At 35.8% G+C, this 17,197-nt stretch overlaps 1 protein-coding gene across 5 annotated transcripts in view; it reads right to left on the bottom strand.

The window, feature by feature from the left end:
- Window positions 1-9,295, bottom strand: part of LOC123870448 — a 52,927-nt gene extending 43,632 nt beyond the window's left edge. Inside the window, exons 1-2 of one of the 5 annotated variants that reach the window (XM_045913765.1) lie at window positions 9,135-9,295; window positions 7,870-8,030 (exon numbers count right to left, since the gene is read on the bottom strand). In XM_045913765.1, the coding sequence (XP_045769721.1) occupies window positions 7,870-7,935 (66 nt within the window). In that variant the 5' untranslated portion in view covers window positions 7,936-8,030; window positions 9,135-9,295. Of the gene's footprint in view, window positions 1-7,869; window positions 8,031-8,966 lie in introns of all 5 variants that reach the window. The other 4 variants (XM_045913763.1, XM_045913764.1, XM_045913761.1 and 1 more) reach the window with 4 other exon arrangements.
- Window positions 9,296-17,197: the final 7,902 nt, after the last annotated feature.

The raw sequence follows: 17,197 nt of genomic DNA, 5'->3' as shown, positions 1-17,197 counted from the left end.
GTTTGTTGTTGTCCTTTAATCACGCTGCAACGGAGCAACATTTGAATGGTGTTGTGTGTTGGAGGTGTGTATTGCTCGCTTTGTCTGCTTTAGCAATGGGAGTTTGGGCGATGCATATTTCATAGCAGGTTGTACCATATAGATTTGTCTGTTTTAGTGGTTTTAGCGGATTATGTACAGTTAAAGGTCGTAAGTCGCTTAGCACCTTAATGATCATATACGCGTAGCACGGTTATACATATTCGTTAGATGTGTGTAGCGTGTTTGTAGAAAAAAGTCATAAGTGCGATAGGTTTTTGATACAAAGTTTCACGGAATCTCTACTCGAATTCTGAGGCCGACCTACCTATAGCGATTTAATTTTGTGGTGCCTTGAATAAATTATCATGGACTTCCGCAAATTAACGCAATAATAAGATTGACAATGCCGTCTGAAGATAATAAATTAATAATACCTAGGCAATTAAACAATACCTGCGATAGGTCGTGCTTAGACTACAACATGAAACGAGCAGACTTTTGTATGCATGAAAGGGTTGATTAATTACTATTGAAAGTTAATTTACACGCTTCATAGAATGAATAGTATTTTTTTATACCACAGCTTAGCAAGCATACAGTTAGGCAAGAATAACAAATGAATAATCTTACGTGATCAGCTAGATCACGTAAAAGTTCAGCTAGAACTTTTCAAAATTGTGAGCAATGGTCAAAGACCAGTCATTTTAAGTATAGATTTTATGGAAATAGAAAATGGATAAATAAAGGCTAATAAAGAATAAGATAGAAAAGAAAATTGTTACGTGCTTCCAATAGGAAAGTGAACCATTGAATTGGAATGCCCATTCCTACCGAAAAATGACTAAAAAAATTTTTTTTTAATTATGCAATATCAATAGATAAAGTGTACAATTTAAGTAGGTAACTGCGAATCAAATTCAGGCCATTTGAACATTTTACATAATCTTCGATTGTATAATATGCTTTTTCAGGAGCGTACTTTTAATAGATTTTTGATAGATTGTGGTATCTAGGCATTTTTCTTTCTAGACAAGTGACGCCTACACTAATTCGCAGTTTATGAACCCATGCAATCTTGTTACACAACATGGCCAAATCTCGGCTATTATGGTGCGCTTATCTCAATAAGGCATCCATCCAGTGCCAGCAGTTTAAAGTACAGAGTTCTAAGTTCTGCGTTTTACCAGTTTCTTTTTTTTTTTGTTTTATATGTACAATAGCGAGTAAACAAGCAGGCGGGTCACCTTGTGTTAGGTGATTAGTGATTTCCGCCGCCCATAAGCATATTTGCAGCACCAGAGGTACCGCCAATGCGTTGCCGGCTTTTCAGGGCTTTGTTAGTTCAATAACCGCTGTCAAAACTGATCAAACTCAAATTATTTTGTCGTATAGCTTTACTTCACTGTAAAGACCTAAAGAACTATTACATCTATGCTTTGCAAACGCTTATGACAGGTCCAGACTCTACCACAGATTCGGAAAATAGGTTCTACTGCGAAGAGCCGGCAAGAGACTCAACAAATTCAATGGTAAATTCTTTTGACGAGTCAAAGCTCTTGGGAAACTTTATTTTAATACAAATCTGTTTCTATTCTAATTTTTGACAATCACAGACACTTATTATTAGTTATTTTGACCGTCGCAGTCTCTGTAGGCTGTATATTGAAAAGCTCCATAGATAGTTAAGATAAGATAGAACTTTGAACTCCGAACTTTAGACCCCTTGCAATGGAATCGGGGCCTAACCTAAACAATAGTGTAGGTTAATACTGTGTACAGTTTTAGGACGAGCGTTCATTTTGCAATAAACTTATCTATTGTGGGCACAAGACGTGATTCTCGATTTAAGACATTGTAATTTTCTGTGCCTCGTCAAATGACCTCAGTTCGAGGTACCCAATTTCATAAAACTGAGTTTCAACTTTTGCCATTCAAATTCGATCATGTTTTATAGAAATAAATAAGATATTTGGTTTGCTGGGAAATCTAAGCTGCCACCCTTTTGCTTAAAAGCGACTAGTCCTAAAAATAAATTTTTGAATAGGTTTCAGTAAATAATTGTGGAAACTTTAGCCCTTTTTAACAGAAGGGCGGCAGTGCGTCCGTCTGTCTGTCAGCGGGCTGTATCTCATGAACCATAATATGTAATAGGTAGAGATTTGAAATTTTCGGATTGTGAATTTCTATTGCATGCTGCTATAACAACAAATCATAAAAAATGATACAAAGTGTCCATCTTGCACATTAGTACGGAACCCTTCGCGTGTGAGTCCGACTTTCACTTGACCGCTTATTTTTTTGGAATCCATTATAGCTGACAGAAAGGTTTTTTCGAATAAACTTTTACCAACTGATTTCGAACGTCAAGTAATTCTACCACTGTGTATGTACATACATAATAATATGTGTACGTACATACTTGTTAGGTAGAATTTTCGGCGGAATAATCTTAGTCCCACGGGAAAACAGAAAATATTAAAAAAAAAATCACGCAAGTAGGTAGATGAATACAATGGCTAGTACAAAATATTTAATGAACAATTATATATTATGAAACAATCCTGTATTTTATACGTATAATATAAAAATTCACAGATAAAAATCTTATAATATTATCTTTTCTATTAAGTATTTAATATCTATTGTAGATGGTAGCTTTTGTTATTTTATTCATACGACATTCAGCCCATTGGGGAATCGTGCCAACAATATAATTATTAACAATAAATACACTATCAATAGTCTCATGATAAAATAATACGTTATTAACAGTACCCATACAACATCGAAATAGCACAACAATTGCCTGTAATTTGATAATACCTAGTGTTACGAACGTTTAAAATAATAATGATCGGGGTTCGTGTCTCGTGCATACCTACCTGTTATCTTTACAACAAATATTAAAAGGCAAGTATTTTAAAAGAACAAAAATCAGAAGAAAAGACGTTCAAGGAAAATATCGTGAGTAAAACCTGCATGCTGAGAGTTCTCCGTAATATTCTCAAATGAGAAATCTGCGAATCCGCATTTTGCAAATGTGGTAGAATATGGCTTTAACCCTTCTCTTCTGAGTGCGGACCAGCGCTCAGCAGCGGACAGGCGATGACTTGATGATGATGGTTTTAAAAGATAACAAATAAAGTAATTTACATCTCCAGAAGATTAAAAATACTTTTCGGTAAGATCTCAAGGTACAATCTTTAAAAAAAAAAAAGAATTGTCTTAAAGAGACTGTTTGTTGATAAGACCGACCACCTTTGTGCATTTAGGTAGAGGTCCCTACTTTACGTAATGTTTCTGTACTAATCCAGACAATCTATCTATTCAGTGGTAGAATTAAACTTGAAGAGTATGTGATAATTATAAAAAGAAGAATACCTACCTATATTTAAGAATTAAAAAATCAGGCAGGCAAAAATCTTATCTAATCCTCTGTTAGTATTTTTAAATCAGAAGTGAGTATTACGCTGTTCATCTAAGTTACCTACCTGCCTAATTCAAGTTTGGCTACTTAGCGACTTTTTCAAACAATGCTATAAAAACGTATCCTCGATAGAATAAAACTTTTCGCAATGCCGTCGAAAATCGATTTTTCGGCTCATTTTTGTAAATTAGCAAAAATGATGCAAGACAAATAAATAGGCACCTGCCAAGGTCAGAGTGAAAATAAGCTAAGTAATCTATTTATCCACTTACTCTTGTGGTGGATAATTTTAATCAGATTTTTGTCTTATCTAATAATATGCTTTACCTATCGTATTAGTTAGTTACTTTGTCCTTCAATCAAGCCGCAACGCAGCAACATACCTATTATAGACATGATTGATGCGTAGATCTAGTTAAAGAACTCCAGGTACTTTTTATCCCGAAAAATTAAAGAGTTTAGGGAAAATTAAAGGGATGGATGAGGGATAATATATTATTTACCTAATTTTAAGTTGATGACCCAAATAAGAATAAAATAAACTCATGATATTAGATAGGTTTTATAAATTTTCAATTAAGTCCGATTGTACCCTATGCCTATTACATATTTTCTTGGATTTTCACGATTTTTACTCTAGCAAATATTGACTTTAAACGATCCAAAGTTGGTGCACAAAAAATTAGCTGTAGCTATAAACAAGTAGATAGGTTCTCTAGTAGTTTTTGCTGACCGCAGTGTCATTGAACTGTAGATAAAGAGGTCGATCGAGTAATCGGGAAACAAAAACATCTACTTGACCTCTCGGCTGTTATCGTGTGACCTTATCTAACTAATGTAAATAGTAAACCAACTGTGGAGAGTGCCCTACTTCGCATATTGCATGCTGTATTTTTTTTTTATTATTGAGAAAATATTACAATAAAACTTAAAGCTAGCCTTATCTAATTACTATACAAATCATGCCCGCGTGGAATGGTGCTAAGAATACTGGCTGCGTTTCCACGCTGAACAGCCAGGCTGATTCTTCCTTTTACAAATGTCATATCTCTATATGTTTATAAAACTCAAAAAAGGTTTCTACATAATAATAAGTGCGTTATAGACTTTGGAACCATCCAACCGCTGTGCTCCAAACCAGACTCATTAGAAAGGCAATAATGCGAAGATAGTTTTAATATGGTATGTCAATAAAACAATGCATTATAGACTAGAAGCCAGCGCGCCAGACCTGCGTTATTTTATAAAAGCTGAAAGTTTCTCTGCCTATTCTCCCCAGCACAGGAAGGAATATCAGCGACTATGAAGTTTGGATCATGGTGGCTTTGTTACCTATTATTTTCTAAGATGTAACAAAGGTGTACAAAATCTTACGTCAAAGTAGGCATAAAGTCTAATATTTTTAACCCCCGACCCAAAAAGAGGGGTGTTATACGTTTGAAGTGTGTATATCTGTGTATCTGTCTGTGGCATCGTAGCTCCTAAACTAATGAACCGATTTTAATTTATTTTTTTTGTTTGAAAGGTGGCTTGATCGAGAGTGTTCTTAGCTATAATCCAAGAAAATCAGTTCAGCCGTTTGAAAGTTATCAGCTCTTTTCTAGTTACTGTAACCTTCACTTGTCGGGGGTGTTATAAATTTTAATTTATACTTGTACATTTTCTTCGGAATATTATTAGAAATGATAGATATTTGAAAAAATTATGCTCAACCAACTGCTCTTGCACTTTAACTTGAATAAATTACTTCACTCGGAGCAGTATGGTTTTACTAAAGGACGATCAACAATCGATGCGGGCGCAATGCTTTTAAAGCATATATTCGATGCGTGGGAGAACTCACAGAATGCCGTTGGAATTTTCTGTGATTTGTCTAAAGCATTCGACTGCGTTGAGCACGAGACTCTCTTAGCTAAATTGAGCTATTATGGAGTCAAAGACACTGCGCTTAGTCTTATTGCGTCTTATCTCAGTGATCGTATACAAACAGTATGTGTAAATGATGTGAAGTCATCCGGATCAGCCTCATTAATGGGTGTTCCTCAAGGCTCTATCCTAGGTCCCTTCATGTTCTTGGTATATATAAACGATCTACCATATTTTGTCCAAAATACTTGCGATATTGTACTATTTGCTGATGATACGTCTTTGATTTTTAAATTAGATAGAAATGAGAATAATTATGACGATGTAAATAGAGCCATATCGCAGGTCACTCACTGGTTTACTGTTAACAATTTGCTTTTAAATGCAAAGAAAACCAAGTGTGTCGAATTCGCACTGCCCAATACCAAGACGACAAATAACATAAAATTAATGATAAATAATGATATGTTGAAAGTAGAGGAGACCACCGTGTTCCTGGGGATAACTTTAGATGCAAAGCTTCAATGGAACGCCCATATATCAACACTTGCTGGCAAACTCAGCTCTGCTGCTTACGCTGTTAGAAAGATTCGACAGATAACTGACGTGGAAACTGCAAAAATTGTATATTTTGCCTATTTTCACAGTATTATGTCTTACGGAATCTTGCTATGGGGTAAAGCGGCAGATATTGGAAAAATTTTCGTTTTACAAAAAAGGGCAATACGCGCAATTTATAATTTAAAACCGCGCGATTCCCTACGAGAGAAATTTAAGGAAATAGGTATTCTTACAGTAGCTTCTCAATACATTTACAATAATATAATTTTTGTACGACAAAACATCCTCAGCTACAAAAAAATCGGTGATTTCCATGACAGGCCAACTAGAAATCGTAATAAGCTCGCAACTCCTACGCTCCGCCTCAGAAAAGTGGGAAAGTCATTTGTGGGAATGAGTGTAATATTTTATAATAAAATTCCACAGTCAATATTAGACTTGCCTTTACCAAAGTTTAAAAAATCCATTAAAAGTATGCTCCTGGCAAAAGCATATTACACAATCGAAGATTATGTAAATGATAAAAAAGCATGGATTTGACTCGCTCCAGCAATGCGCGGGTCTGCAATTGCTTGTATAGTATAGAATATTATTGTAAATTGCACAATTGAAAAGAGCAACCGCCGAGTTTCTTGCTGGTTCTTCTCGGTAGGAACGGCATTCCGAACCAGTGGTAAATTATTTGACGATTCAAAAGCACTTGTAAAAGTTTATTTGAATAAAAATTTATTCTATTCTATTCTATTCTAATGTTACTGCTTAGTTCAGTAGTGGACGTTCAATGGAGACTATGGCGGCATAGAGTGTGAGACGCTAATCACGGGTTATTAGGTGAACTCATAATGACATAACTGACTATATGCAACGCATATGCAATGCAACTGTACTTAATGACTGTGTTAATGTCCGTCCGCATTCTCATAGCATTTCTTAAATGATTTTGCGACACGAACAATAGGCTAATAAGGCTTTCACGGCTGTAATATTCAGTCTTTGTGGACATGTTCAAACTTTATAACTAGGTTTTGGTTAATGTATGACACATCGGTAGAAGCGAGGCGCTGCGTCTTTGTTGGTAACAATCACACCATAATGTGTGTAATAATATAATAAAATGCGAAAGTGTGTCTGTTTGATGGCTTGTTAGTTTATCCTTCAATCACAACGCAATAGAGCAACGCATCGACGTAGTTTTTTGCATGAGTATAGTTAAAGACCTGGAGAATAGCATAGGCTACGTTTATCCCACAAAATCAAAGAGTTCCCACGGAATTTTGTAAAAACCTAAATCCATGTGGTCTATTTCACTTTCCAGGTCTTTAACTATATATATACCTACCTACTCGTGCGATAAATCACGTCGATCCATAGCTCCATTGCGGAGTGATTGAAGGATAAATCAACAAACAAACACACTTTCGCATTTATAATATTAGTAGGGATTATAGTGAAGCGCAAATCTGTAAAACTCACGCTCCTCAGAAGACGAATCAAGGCGAGCAAGATATTGAAAGTAATATTATTTTGCATAATCCGTCCGAAAACGACCATGTTCCTGTGTATCTACTTATCTATAGTACGCGACAGCTCGAGTTGGCTATCGGGGAGGGGGGGGGACGCATCGCACAGCCCCCGCGTTTGCCCGGCGCGGGATAGCGTTAGTGGTGTGCGGCTGTGCGGGGCGTCGCGGCGTCGCCCCGCTTCATACCCCAATTGCCATCTCGACCTGTCGTGTACTATATATACTTAGGTTCTATGTGTCAACTGTCATGTCTAACGATGATATGATTTTAATCCTCAATAATATAAGGATGAACCGATAAACTGTACTTTTAACATGACAGTTGACACACTAAAAGCAAATATGGCGTGTGAGTTCTCATATTTTACCTATGCATTAAATATACTTACTACAAATCTTTGAAAACTTACATTAAAAATGTTTCCAGCCTAATAAAACGTATCCTAAAAAAAATTGGTGATTAAAATCTTACCTGAGCCAGCGCAATCAGAAGGGAGACTAGTGTTGCGCACACCAACGAATACTGTCCGCGACCCATGTCGACACTTTTCACGCACCTCGATATTAGCACTCAGATTTGCATCACTATTGTTTGCTATGTGAACTTTTGCTGTTACTCCTATACTCTTTTACCTACATAATGAACAAACAATGTATTATGTACTTACTTAGATGCGAGATGAATCAATCAATATTTAAAAAAAAAATCCGGCCAAGTGCGAGCCAAAATCGCAAACGAAGGGTCCCGTACTATCGTATAAAATATAACACTATGTTTATTTGTTGTTATAGCAGCAATAAAATAGGTTCATGAGATACAACCCACTGACAGACAGGCGGACGGCCGTGATAGACGGATGGACAGACGGACGAATGAACAGTGGAGGCTTAGTAATAGGGTCAAAATACGTTTTTAAAAGTAGCAGATAATAACAGAAAAAACAGAAAACTGTTGAAAAGCTAGGCAAATAAAAGCCACCGACTTAATGCACCAACCTAAAGAATATTTATGTAGCTATAGGTAAATATTAGCAAAGTAATGAAAATCTTTAAACTTCGACAACTTCCATACTAAATGTTATAGCCTGGTCAGTATACTAAATTATACATTCAAATATAAGGCTAAAATTGAATACTAATTATAATTATTCTAAAGACCTGTCGCGAACCGGCTAAGTTTTGTAGCTATGTTACTAAAAATAATTAAAATTTCAATGCAAATGTTGAAATTAGGTAGAAACCATGAAACAATCAAAATATTTTGAATCATCAACGGAAGCTGACTGATTCAACAGTGTGTAGGTAGACATAGTAGACGTGTAAAGACATAAATCACTATATTTTGTAGATCATTCATTCATAATTATTAAAATTGACCCAATTTAGCAAACTTGAATATTAATCGACTACTACAGTTTCTTAATTACTATCATAACTATTAATTCAAATTAAGTCAGCTAATTGATTTATATATTTCTTAATTCTCAAAGAAAACAATTGAATTATAATCCTTATAATGGAATGTAAATCTGTTTTTAATCTTATTGATTGGCTATGTTTTGTGTATACTCTTAAATTCGTATCAATATTGATGAACCATGCACATTCACTCTTCACCTTTAGATAAACTTTAAAGTTATTCAAAAATCTCAAATGTTAGCAACACTATTCTAACGATTTTCAATTACTTTGACTACTAATCGATGTCACTCGTTTACAAGTAAATAAAAACTTAACGATTATTATTGTTATGTTATCGATGTTCGTGTCGATTGTATCGATATAATTCGCGACGCGTACGCCACAGAACGCGTTTCGTTCGAGACTATGAGGGCGATACAATAGCGCGCTAGGCTTTTGCTCCCTTCTTCGGTCGCGTCCTTGAACGTACTACAATAGGTGCCAGCTAAACGTTCGGTCATGGATGGGTTACTGGTTCATTCGCCGAGGCGCTTCGAAAGCGAAATTGGTTTGAGGCACGGACGGCGTTTTATTTTACATAATAATAATATAACATACAATCCTTACTCTTTGACAATATTATAATTTTTAGGGTTCCGTACCTCAAAAGGAAAAGCGGAACCCTTATAGGATCACTTTTTTGTCTGTCTGACTGACCGTCTGTCCATCTGTCCGTCTGTATTCTGTCGTTTGTTCGTAAAACCTATAGGGTGCTTCCCGTTGACCTAGATTCTAGAATCATAAAAATCGGCAGCTAGGTATCTATTGTATCAGTAAATGGAAAAATCTGAAAACCATGCATTTGTGGTTACATCACAAAAAAAAATAAGATGTGTTGATGAACACATAACCCATACTTATCCATACTAATAAGTAAAATTATAAATGCGAAAGTGTGTCTGTCTGTCTGCTTACTTTTCACGGCCCAACAGTTTAACCGATTCTGACGTTTGGTACAGGGTTAGCTTTTATCCCGGGGACAGACATAGGCTACTTTTTATCAAGGAAAATCAAAGAGTTCCCACGGGATTCTTAAAAACCCATTCGTTTAACCGATTAGTATGTTTGGTACCGAGGTAGCTTGCGTCCCTGTAATTGACATAGGCATTTTATATCGGAAAATCAAACAGTTCCCACGGGATCTTTAAAAAACTAAATCCACGCGGACGAAGTCGCGTGCCTCCTCTAGTAATTAGTATTTTTGATTTTCAAAGTAAGAGAACTAGGTATACCAAGTGGGGTGTCACATGAAAGGGCTTTACTTGTACATTCTAAAACAAATTTTTATCGGAAAAAATGCCCAAGTACGGAACCCTCGGTACGCGGTATATAGTATACCTAATAACCGCCAGGCTATTCCCACTTATAATAATCACGTGTTTTTCTCTCATTTATTTATTTTTCACATTTTACCCTATTTTTAAACAACAAACAATAAAATAACAAATAAAATAAAATATCATAATATTATTATGATATTGCATTATTCACACACAGTACAACTATGAGTCGTAAAACTAGTAATATAGGTAATAAGTAAAGTTCACATAAGTCGCATAATCTGCTCATTATAATGAAATGTATAAAGATCTTTCCCACGTACCTAAAGCGCATGCGTAATGCGTACATTAGTACATTTGCAAGATGCAAGTAATTTTCTTAAGACATACTTACATATAATAACGAGTCTGCTACAAGCTTACACCATATTATGAGCTAGTTCAAAATCCATCGATACATAATTAATGTTATAAATGCGAAAGTGTGTCTGTCTGTCCGTCTGCTACCTTTTCACGGCCGTAAAGTGTAACCGATTTTGATGAAATTGGGTATAGAGTTAGCTCACAGTTAGCTTAAGTCCCGAGGAAGGACATAGGCTACTGTATACACCAGGAAATAAAAGAGTTCCCACGGGATTCTTAAAGGTCCATCCGTTTGACCGTTTTATATGAAATTTGGTAGAGAGGTAGCTTGCATCCCGGAACATAGATAACTTTTTATCCCGGAATATCAAAGAGGTCCGCCGGGATTTTTAAAAACCTAAACCCACGTGGACGAAGTCGCGGGCATCATCTAGTATTGACATAAACATGATGCCCAAGATTCATTTGCGTGGGTTTGGATTTTTGAAAAACTCTAGTCTTTGATTTCCCGGGATAAAATGTAGCCTATATCACTGTCCAGGATTGCTACCAATCAAATTTCATGATTCTAGGTCAACGGGAAGTACCCTATAGATTTGATTCCCTTGACCGGTCTTGATAGACACGACAGACACACAGACAATGAAGTGATCCTAGGAGGGTTCCATTTTTTACTCTGAAGATACAGAACCCTAAAAACTAATTAACAACGTAAAGTCGATGGGCACATACCTACATTCAAGATGCCATCAGTTTTATATAAAAAAAATTACTAACTAAACCACCTATCCTATAAATTAGATTGGATGCCATACCATATAAGTAAACAAACCGACACATAATGATATATAATAAAATATAATAGAGTGCCAACAATTCGTGCTGGAATCCATTAAACATTCTTCATCACTTTAACTACATCCTTTATCTAAATAAGGACTAAATAGACCTTCAATAAATTACCACCCACTATCATTTTTAACACAATATATTTAGGATTCCATACTTACCTGATAGGTGCCAATAACGGGATCCTATTACCAAGCCTCGTCTGTCTGTCCGGCCATCCGTCTACCTGTTAGCGCGCTGTATCTCATGAACCGTAATAGGTAGAGACTCAAAATTTTCACAGTGTGTATTTCTATTGCTGCTACTCGTATAAATAACAACAAATAATGAACAAGAGTAAATTAAAAATTTATAACACCCCCGACAAGTGAAGGTTACAGTAACTAGTAAAGAGCTGATAACTTTCAAACGGCTGAACCGATTTTCTTGGATTATAGCTAAGAACACTCTCGATCAAGCCACCACCAACCACCACCACAAAAAAACTAAATGAAAATCGGTTCATTAGTTTAGGAGCTACGATGCCACAGACAGATACACAGATACACACGTCAAACTTATAACACCTTCTTTTTTGGAAAATGGCTGCCATGCAAAATTAAATTTAAAAAAAATACACACACTATCTTGTACGGTATGGAGTAGGGACGCCTTCGCGTGCAGTTTTTAAAAATCTTTACCCATCGATAGGTACAGCGGTACCCCGGATTGGTCTAGCGTGCCAGTACGATGTCAGAGACCGACAATGGTGCAGTATGGTCGCAAAGGATTTTTTAGGGTTCCGTACCACAAAAGGAAAAACGGAACCCTTAAATAGGATCACTTTATTGTCTGTCTGTCCGTCGTGTCTGTCAAGAAAACCTATAGGGTACTTCCTGTTAACCTAGAATCATGAAATTTGGCAGGTAGGTAGGTCTTATAGCACAAGTAAAGGAATAAATCTGAAAACTGCGAATTTGTGGTTACAACACAGAAAAAAAAAATTAATGTTGTGTTTTATTTTTCAAAGTTAGATAACTACACCAAGTGAGGTGTGTCATATGAAAGGGCTTTACTTGTGCATTCTAAAACAAATTTTTATTTATTTTTAAGCATAATAAATAGTTTTTGATTTATCGTGCAAAATGTCGGAAAAATACCCGAGTACGGAACCCTCGGTGCGTGAGTCTGACTCGCACTTGGCCGGTTTTTTATCTTTATCTTACAGGGACACAGAGAAGCCTTAAATGTAGATCAAGATGTCTTCAGGTATGTACGTGAGGATACAGATCTAGTACCTACATGACACGGATGACTTAAGCTGTATGGAATTTGTCGTCTACAATCTGTGTTCTGGCAGACCCACTTATTATCTATTATCTGTCGCCAACAAGCAGGGTTGCTTCTCTCAGTAGGAAACCTTTAACAGGAGGCTACAAAAGGGTTATAATATGTTTGAAAGTCTTTGTAAATTAACAGTAAATGATGCAAGAAAAAGAAGAGCATGTTAGATTTAGGTTCTTAAAAATCCCATCATCATTAAGTAGAGTCTACGGGATTTTTAAGAAATCTAAATGCACGCTAACCTCAGGAATTACCTAATTACATACAAGTATAACGGCCGTTATAGCCCAGAGGAAATGTAGTAGAAAGCGTTTGTATAATGAAAAGACTGCCCGCATTTCTTCGGGGATGCGGGGTTATAATCCCGGGCACGCACCGCTAACTCTTTGAAGCTATATGCTGTACCGGGTGTTAAAAAAAATTAATAACAAGTGTAAATTAAAAATTTATAACACCCCCGACGATCCAAAGTATCTGAGTTTTCCAAAACATCATTTTCAAATAAATAATTATGTATTTAGGCAACGTCCATCTTGACAGCTTGACATTTGTCAATTGACATAATATTGTGAACCTAACGGTTATCTAACCTTCTTTTCTACAAGAAAACTAGAAAAGAGCTGATAACTCTTAAACGGCTGAACCAATTCTTTTGGATTAGGTATAGCTCTCGATCAAGCCACCTTTCAAACAAAAAAGTAAATTAAAATCGGTTCATTCGTTTAGGCGCTACGATGCCACAGACAGATACACAGATACACACGTCAAACTTATAACTCCCCTCTTTTTGGGTTGGGGGTTAAAAAGGGTTATAATATGTTTGACAGTCTTTGTAAATTAACAGTAAATGATGCAAGACAAATAAATAGGCACCTGCCAAGGTCAGATATTTAACTTAACAGACTTGAAAGTGTGTATATGTATAATATTATGTCTGTCTCAATGGACACTACATATTCAATCCAGTGCAAATCCAAAGGCAATCCTTTAAGCAAATAAAGGCAAATAAAGGCAATCCTTTTCAACGCCGATTCCTTAACTATTTTTTTTAATACAAAGGTAACTTGCATGCTAGACTAAGTAGAGCATGTAAGATTTAGGTTTCTTAAAAATCTCATCTATATAGTCTACTTATAGACGGGATTTTTAAGAAATCTAAAACCATGCTAACCTCAGGAATCACCTAATTACATACAAGTATAACAGCCGTTATAGCCCAGTGGTTAAGAGAAAATGTAGTAGAAAGCGTTTGTATAGAGAAAAGACTACCCGAATTTCCTCTTAACAGGGCTCTCTCCGTCACTCGTTTCCAATCGTTACATACAATCTAGTTCCAATTTCATTTGAATATTAAGCAACCAAAGTCCATGAAATTTTGCAGATATATTCTAGAAACTAATATCTGTGTCTGTGGTGTTTTAGATTTTTCTAAAAATATGTAGTTTTAAAATTACAGGGGCTCCAAGATTTGTATGAAAATTTTAAGACCGCGTAACTTTGAAACCGAATATTTTAACAGAAATCTGGAAAACCACAGACATAGATATTAGTTTCTAGAATATGTCTGCAAAATTTCATGGACTTTGGTTGCTTAATATTCAAATGAAATTGGAACTACGATTGTATGAAACGAGTGGAAACGAGTGACGGAGAGAGCCCTCTTAAAATGTCGGTCTTACCCCGCATGGGTTTGATTTTGATCCCGGGCACCTCACCTCTGACTCTTTGAAGCTATATTATGCGTTTTAAGGTGGTTTTAACCAATTATATACCGCTGGAAAACATTGTGAGAGCTCTCCATAATGTTTTCAAAAGAGTTTGAAGTCTGCCAAACCACTTTTGGTCGGCATGGTAGCCCATGGCCAAACGCTTTTCATTCTGAGAGGAGGCCCCTGCTCTATTATTATTAGTAAGCAGGCGATCCGTTGATCATGGTGACGATGTGTGTTTGTTAGTCCCCTCGTAGTTTGAAAACTGTTCATTAAATTTTGAGAAATGTCTTTGGCTTTGTCTAATCGATCGTTTAGTTAAATCCTATAGGTATGGTGGATATGACATACAAAAATAAAAAAATGATATGCTTACAACTTTTTACAATTCTGTGACGAAATTGATATTCCAATTATGAATATTGCAGATACATCAATTAATATTTTGTGTAATATGGAATACTAGAGCATGCCCGTGACTTCGTCCGCGTGGATTTAGGTTTTTAAACATCCCGTGGGAACTGTTTGATTTTCCGGGATAAAAAGTTGCCTATGTCAATGACAGAGACGCAAGCTAGCTCGGTACAAATCGGTTAAGCGGATGGGTTTTTGTGAATCCCGTGGGAACGTTTTGATTTTTCCGGGATAAAAGTAGCCTATGTCCGTCCCCGGGCTAACCTAACCCTATATACCTACCCTATAAGCTAACCCTGTACCAAATTTTGTTAGAATCGGTTAAACTGCTGGGCCGTGAAAAGGTAGCAGACATACAGACAGAAAGACGCACTTTCGCATTTATAATATTAGTATGGACTGAGGAGGCGGCGCAGTTTGAATTTGTAATATCTCCAAATAGGTATTTAGACTTTGTCTTAAAATTTATGATCCACTAATTTATTCGAATAATTAAGCATTGACCTCGAGGAATTTTAAAAATATACAATATACATGTATTCATAATGACTAATGTGCATTCGCTAATAAATCATTCTTATTAGAAAACTATTTTTTTTTATTATTTTTTTATAATTTAAACTTTTCCAGTGAATAATTTGAAATGATTAATAATATTATTATTAGGAAGGTGACAGCCCTACTGAAAGGAAGTTCATAGTTCAAAGTAACCCGTGGACGAACAAACTTGCAAAAACTGTTTATCACCGAGATTTAAACTTTTTCCAGATAGAGCGGCTATTCAGAATGTTGAATTTAGATATTATGAGCAAAATGATATTTTTTAATTGAAGGCATAATTAATTGTTTTGTTTAGCATATACGTAACGTAATTAATGATTAGAAACTAATGCTCATATGTGCAATTTCTTAGTAGGTATCAATTAATCTAAAGATTATTTTATAACCTGATGTTAAAGTTGAATCATCTAAAACTAAATAGTTTGGATGAATAGAATTACTGTTTACAGACCCATTATCTAGCACCCGTGAGGCACTGAAGTACCTCATTCAGTACTTTATTGTTATTTTGTACCTAATAATGCGCCAAATGTTCATATAAAAAGATTATTTGACGATTCAAAAGTACTTGTAAAACTTTATTTGAATAAACAATATTTTTATTCTTTTATATACAAATGATAACGGAGCGTAGCGAGAGTCAAATAAAGTGAAGAGGCGTGTTTGGCATTTATTGGCATTTGGGTCTCCAGCTTTCGTGTTCTTCTGTGCCATGGATATTTGCTGCACCTTTTCTAACTTATAATAAAATGCTTTTACAAAAATGTTTTATTTTGACCATAGCAAAGCTTTATTAGGGAATCTTTTAAAAGTTTTCTAACCTAACAAAATGTTTGGCACCATAACGCAACAGCAATAGCCGCTCTATCCTTTTGGTAAATCTGTTGTAAAAGCTGACAAAAACTTGTAATTAATGCAAACAGGGCCGTGCCAAGGTTAGGTGCGTGATTGACAAACTTACAATTGAACCGTGATTAATGCTATTCTGATTAACTTTATGTAGTGCACAAACCGACGGCAAAATTGTCTTGCTAGTTTGAAACAATATTGTAGACACTACAAATTGTACAAATTGTAGATGTGTAGATGGAGAATTCTCTTTGTTTTCCCTCGCCGTTAAAACAAGCCGAAAAGATCGAGGTGCGGGCCTGGGAACGAACCCGCAACCCCTTCTAGAAAGACGGTCCCGACCGTGCCGAAAATATTTTATTGGTCTTTTCACGATTTTTGCAACAACGACATTTTTGTCTTAAGTGTGTAGCAGCATCTATTCAGAGGTGCATCAAAAATATACCGCATAATTATTTTACAATCAAGTTCGCACTTGACATATTTACTTGTTAATCACTAATTGGAGCTTATTATATTATCAGTACAATATTCGCTGCTAATAACTCAGTAATGCTACGACTCCACTAGCGGAATTCGGGATGTTTTTAATTCAGGTACAAGTTAGCCCTAGACTGCAATCTCACCTAGTGGTAAGTGGACTTCCGGGATAAAAGTATGTCTATCTCCGAAATTCATGTAATATGTGATGATATGTACCTATATTCTATCCTGAAAATTTATTTTTCGCTAAATGTTGTCCGCGACTTCGTCCGCGTGGATTTAGGTTTTTATCCCATGGGGAAATCTTTATGCAAATAAAGGATTATTATTATTATTATTATTATTATTGGATAAAAAGTTGCTTATGTGTATTTCCGGGACGCAAGCTACTTCTGTACCAAATTTAATATAAATCGGTTAAATGGATGGGCTTTTAAGAATCCCGTGGGAACTCTTTGATTTTCCGAGATAAAAGTAGCTTATGTTCGGCCCCAGGATGTAAGCTGAC

Source organism: Maniola jurtina, chromosome 12 (assembly GCF_905333055.1).
Source record: "Maniola jurtina chromosome 12, ilManJurt1.1, whole genome shotgun sequence".
Classification (NCBI taxonomy): domain Eukaryota; kingdom Metazoa; phylum Arthropoda; class Insecta; order Lepidoptera; family Nymphalidae; genus Maniola; species Maniola jurtina.
This window is presented reverse-complemented; position numbering and strand designations above follow the sequence as displayed.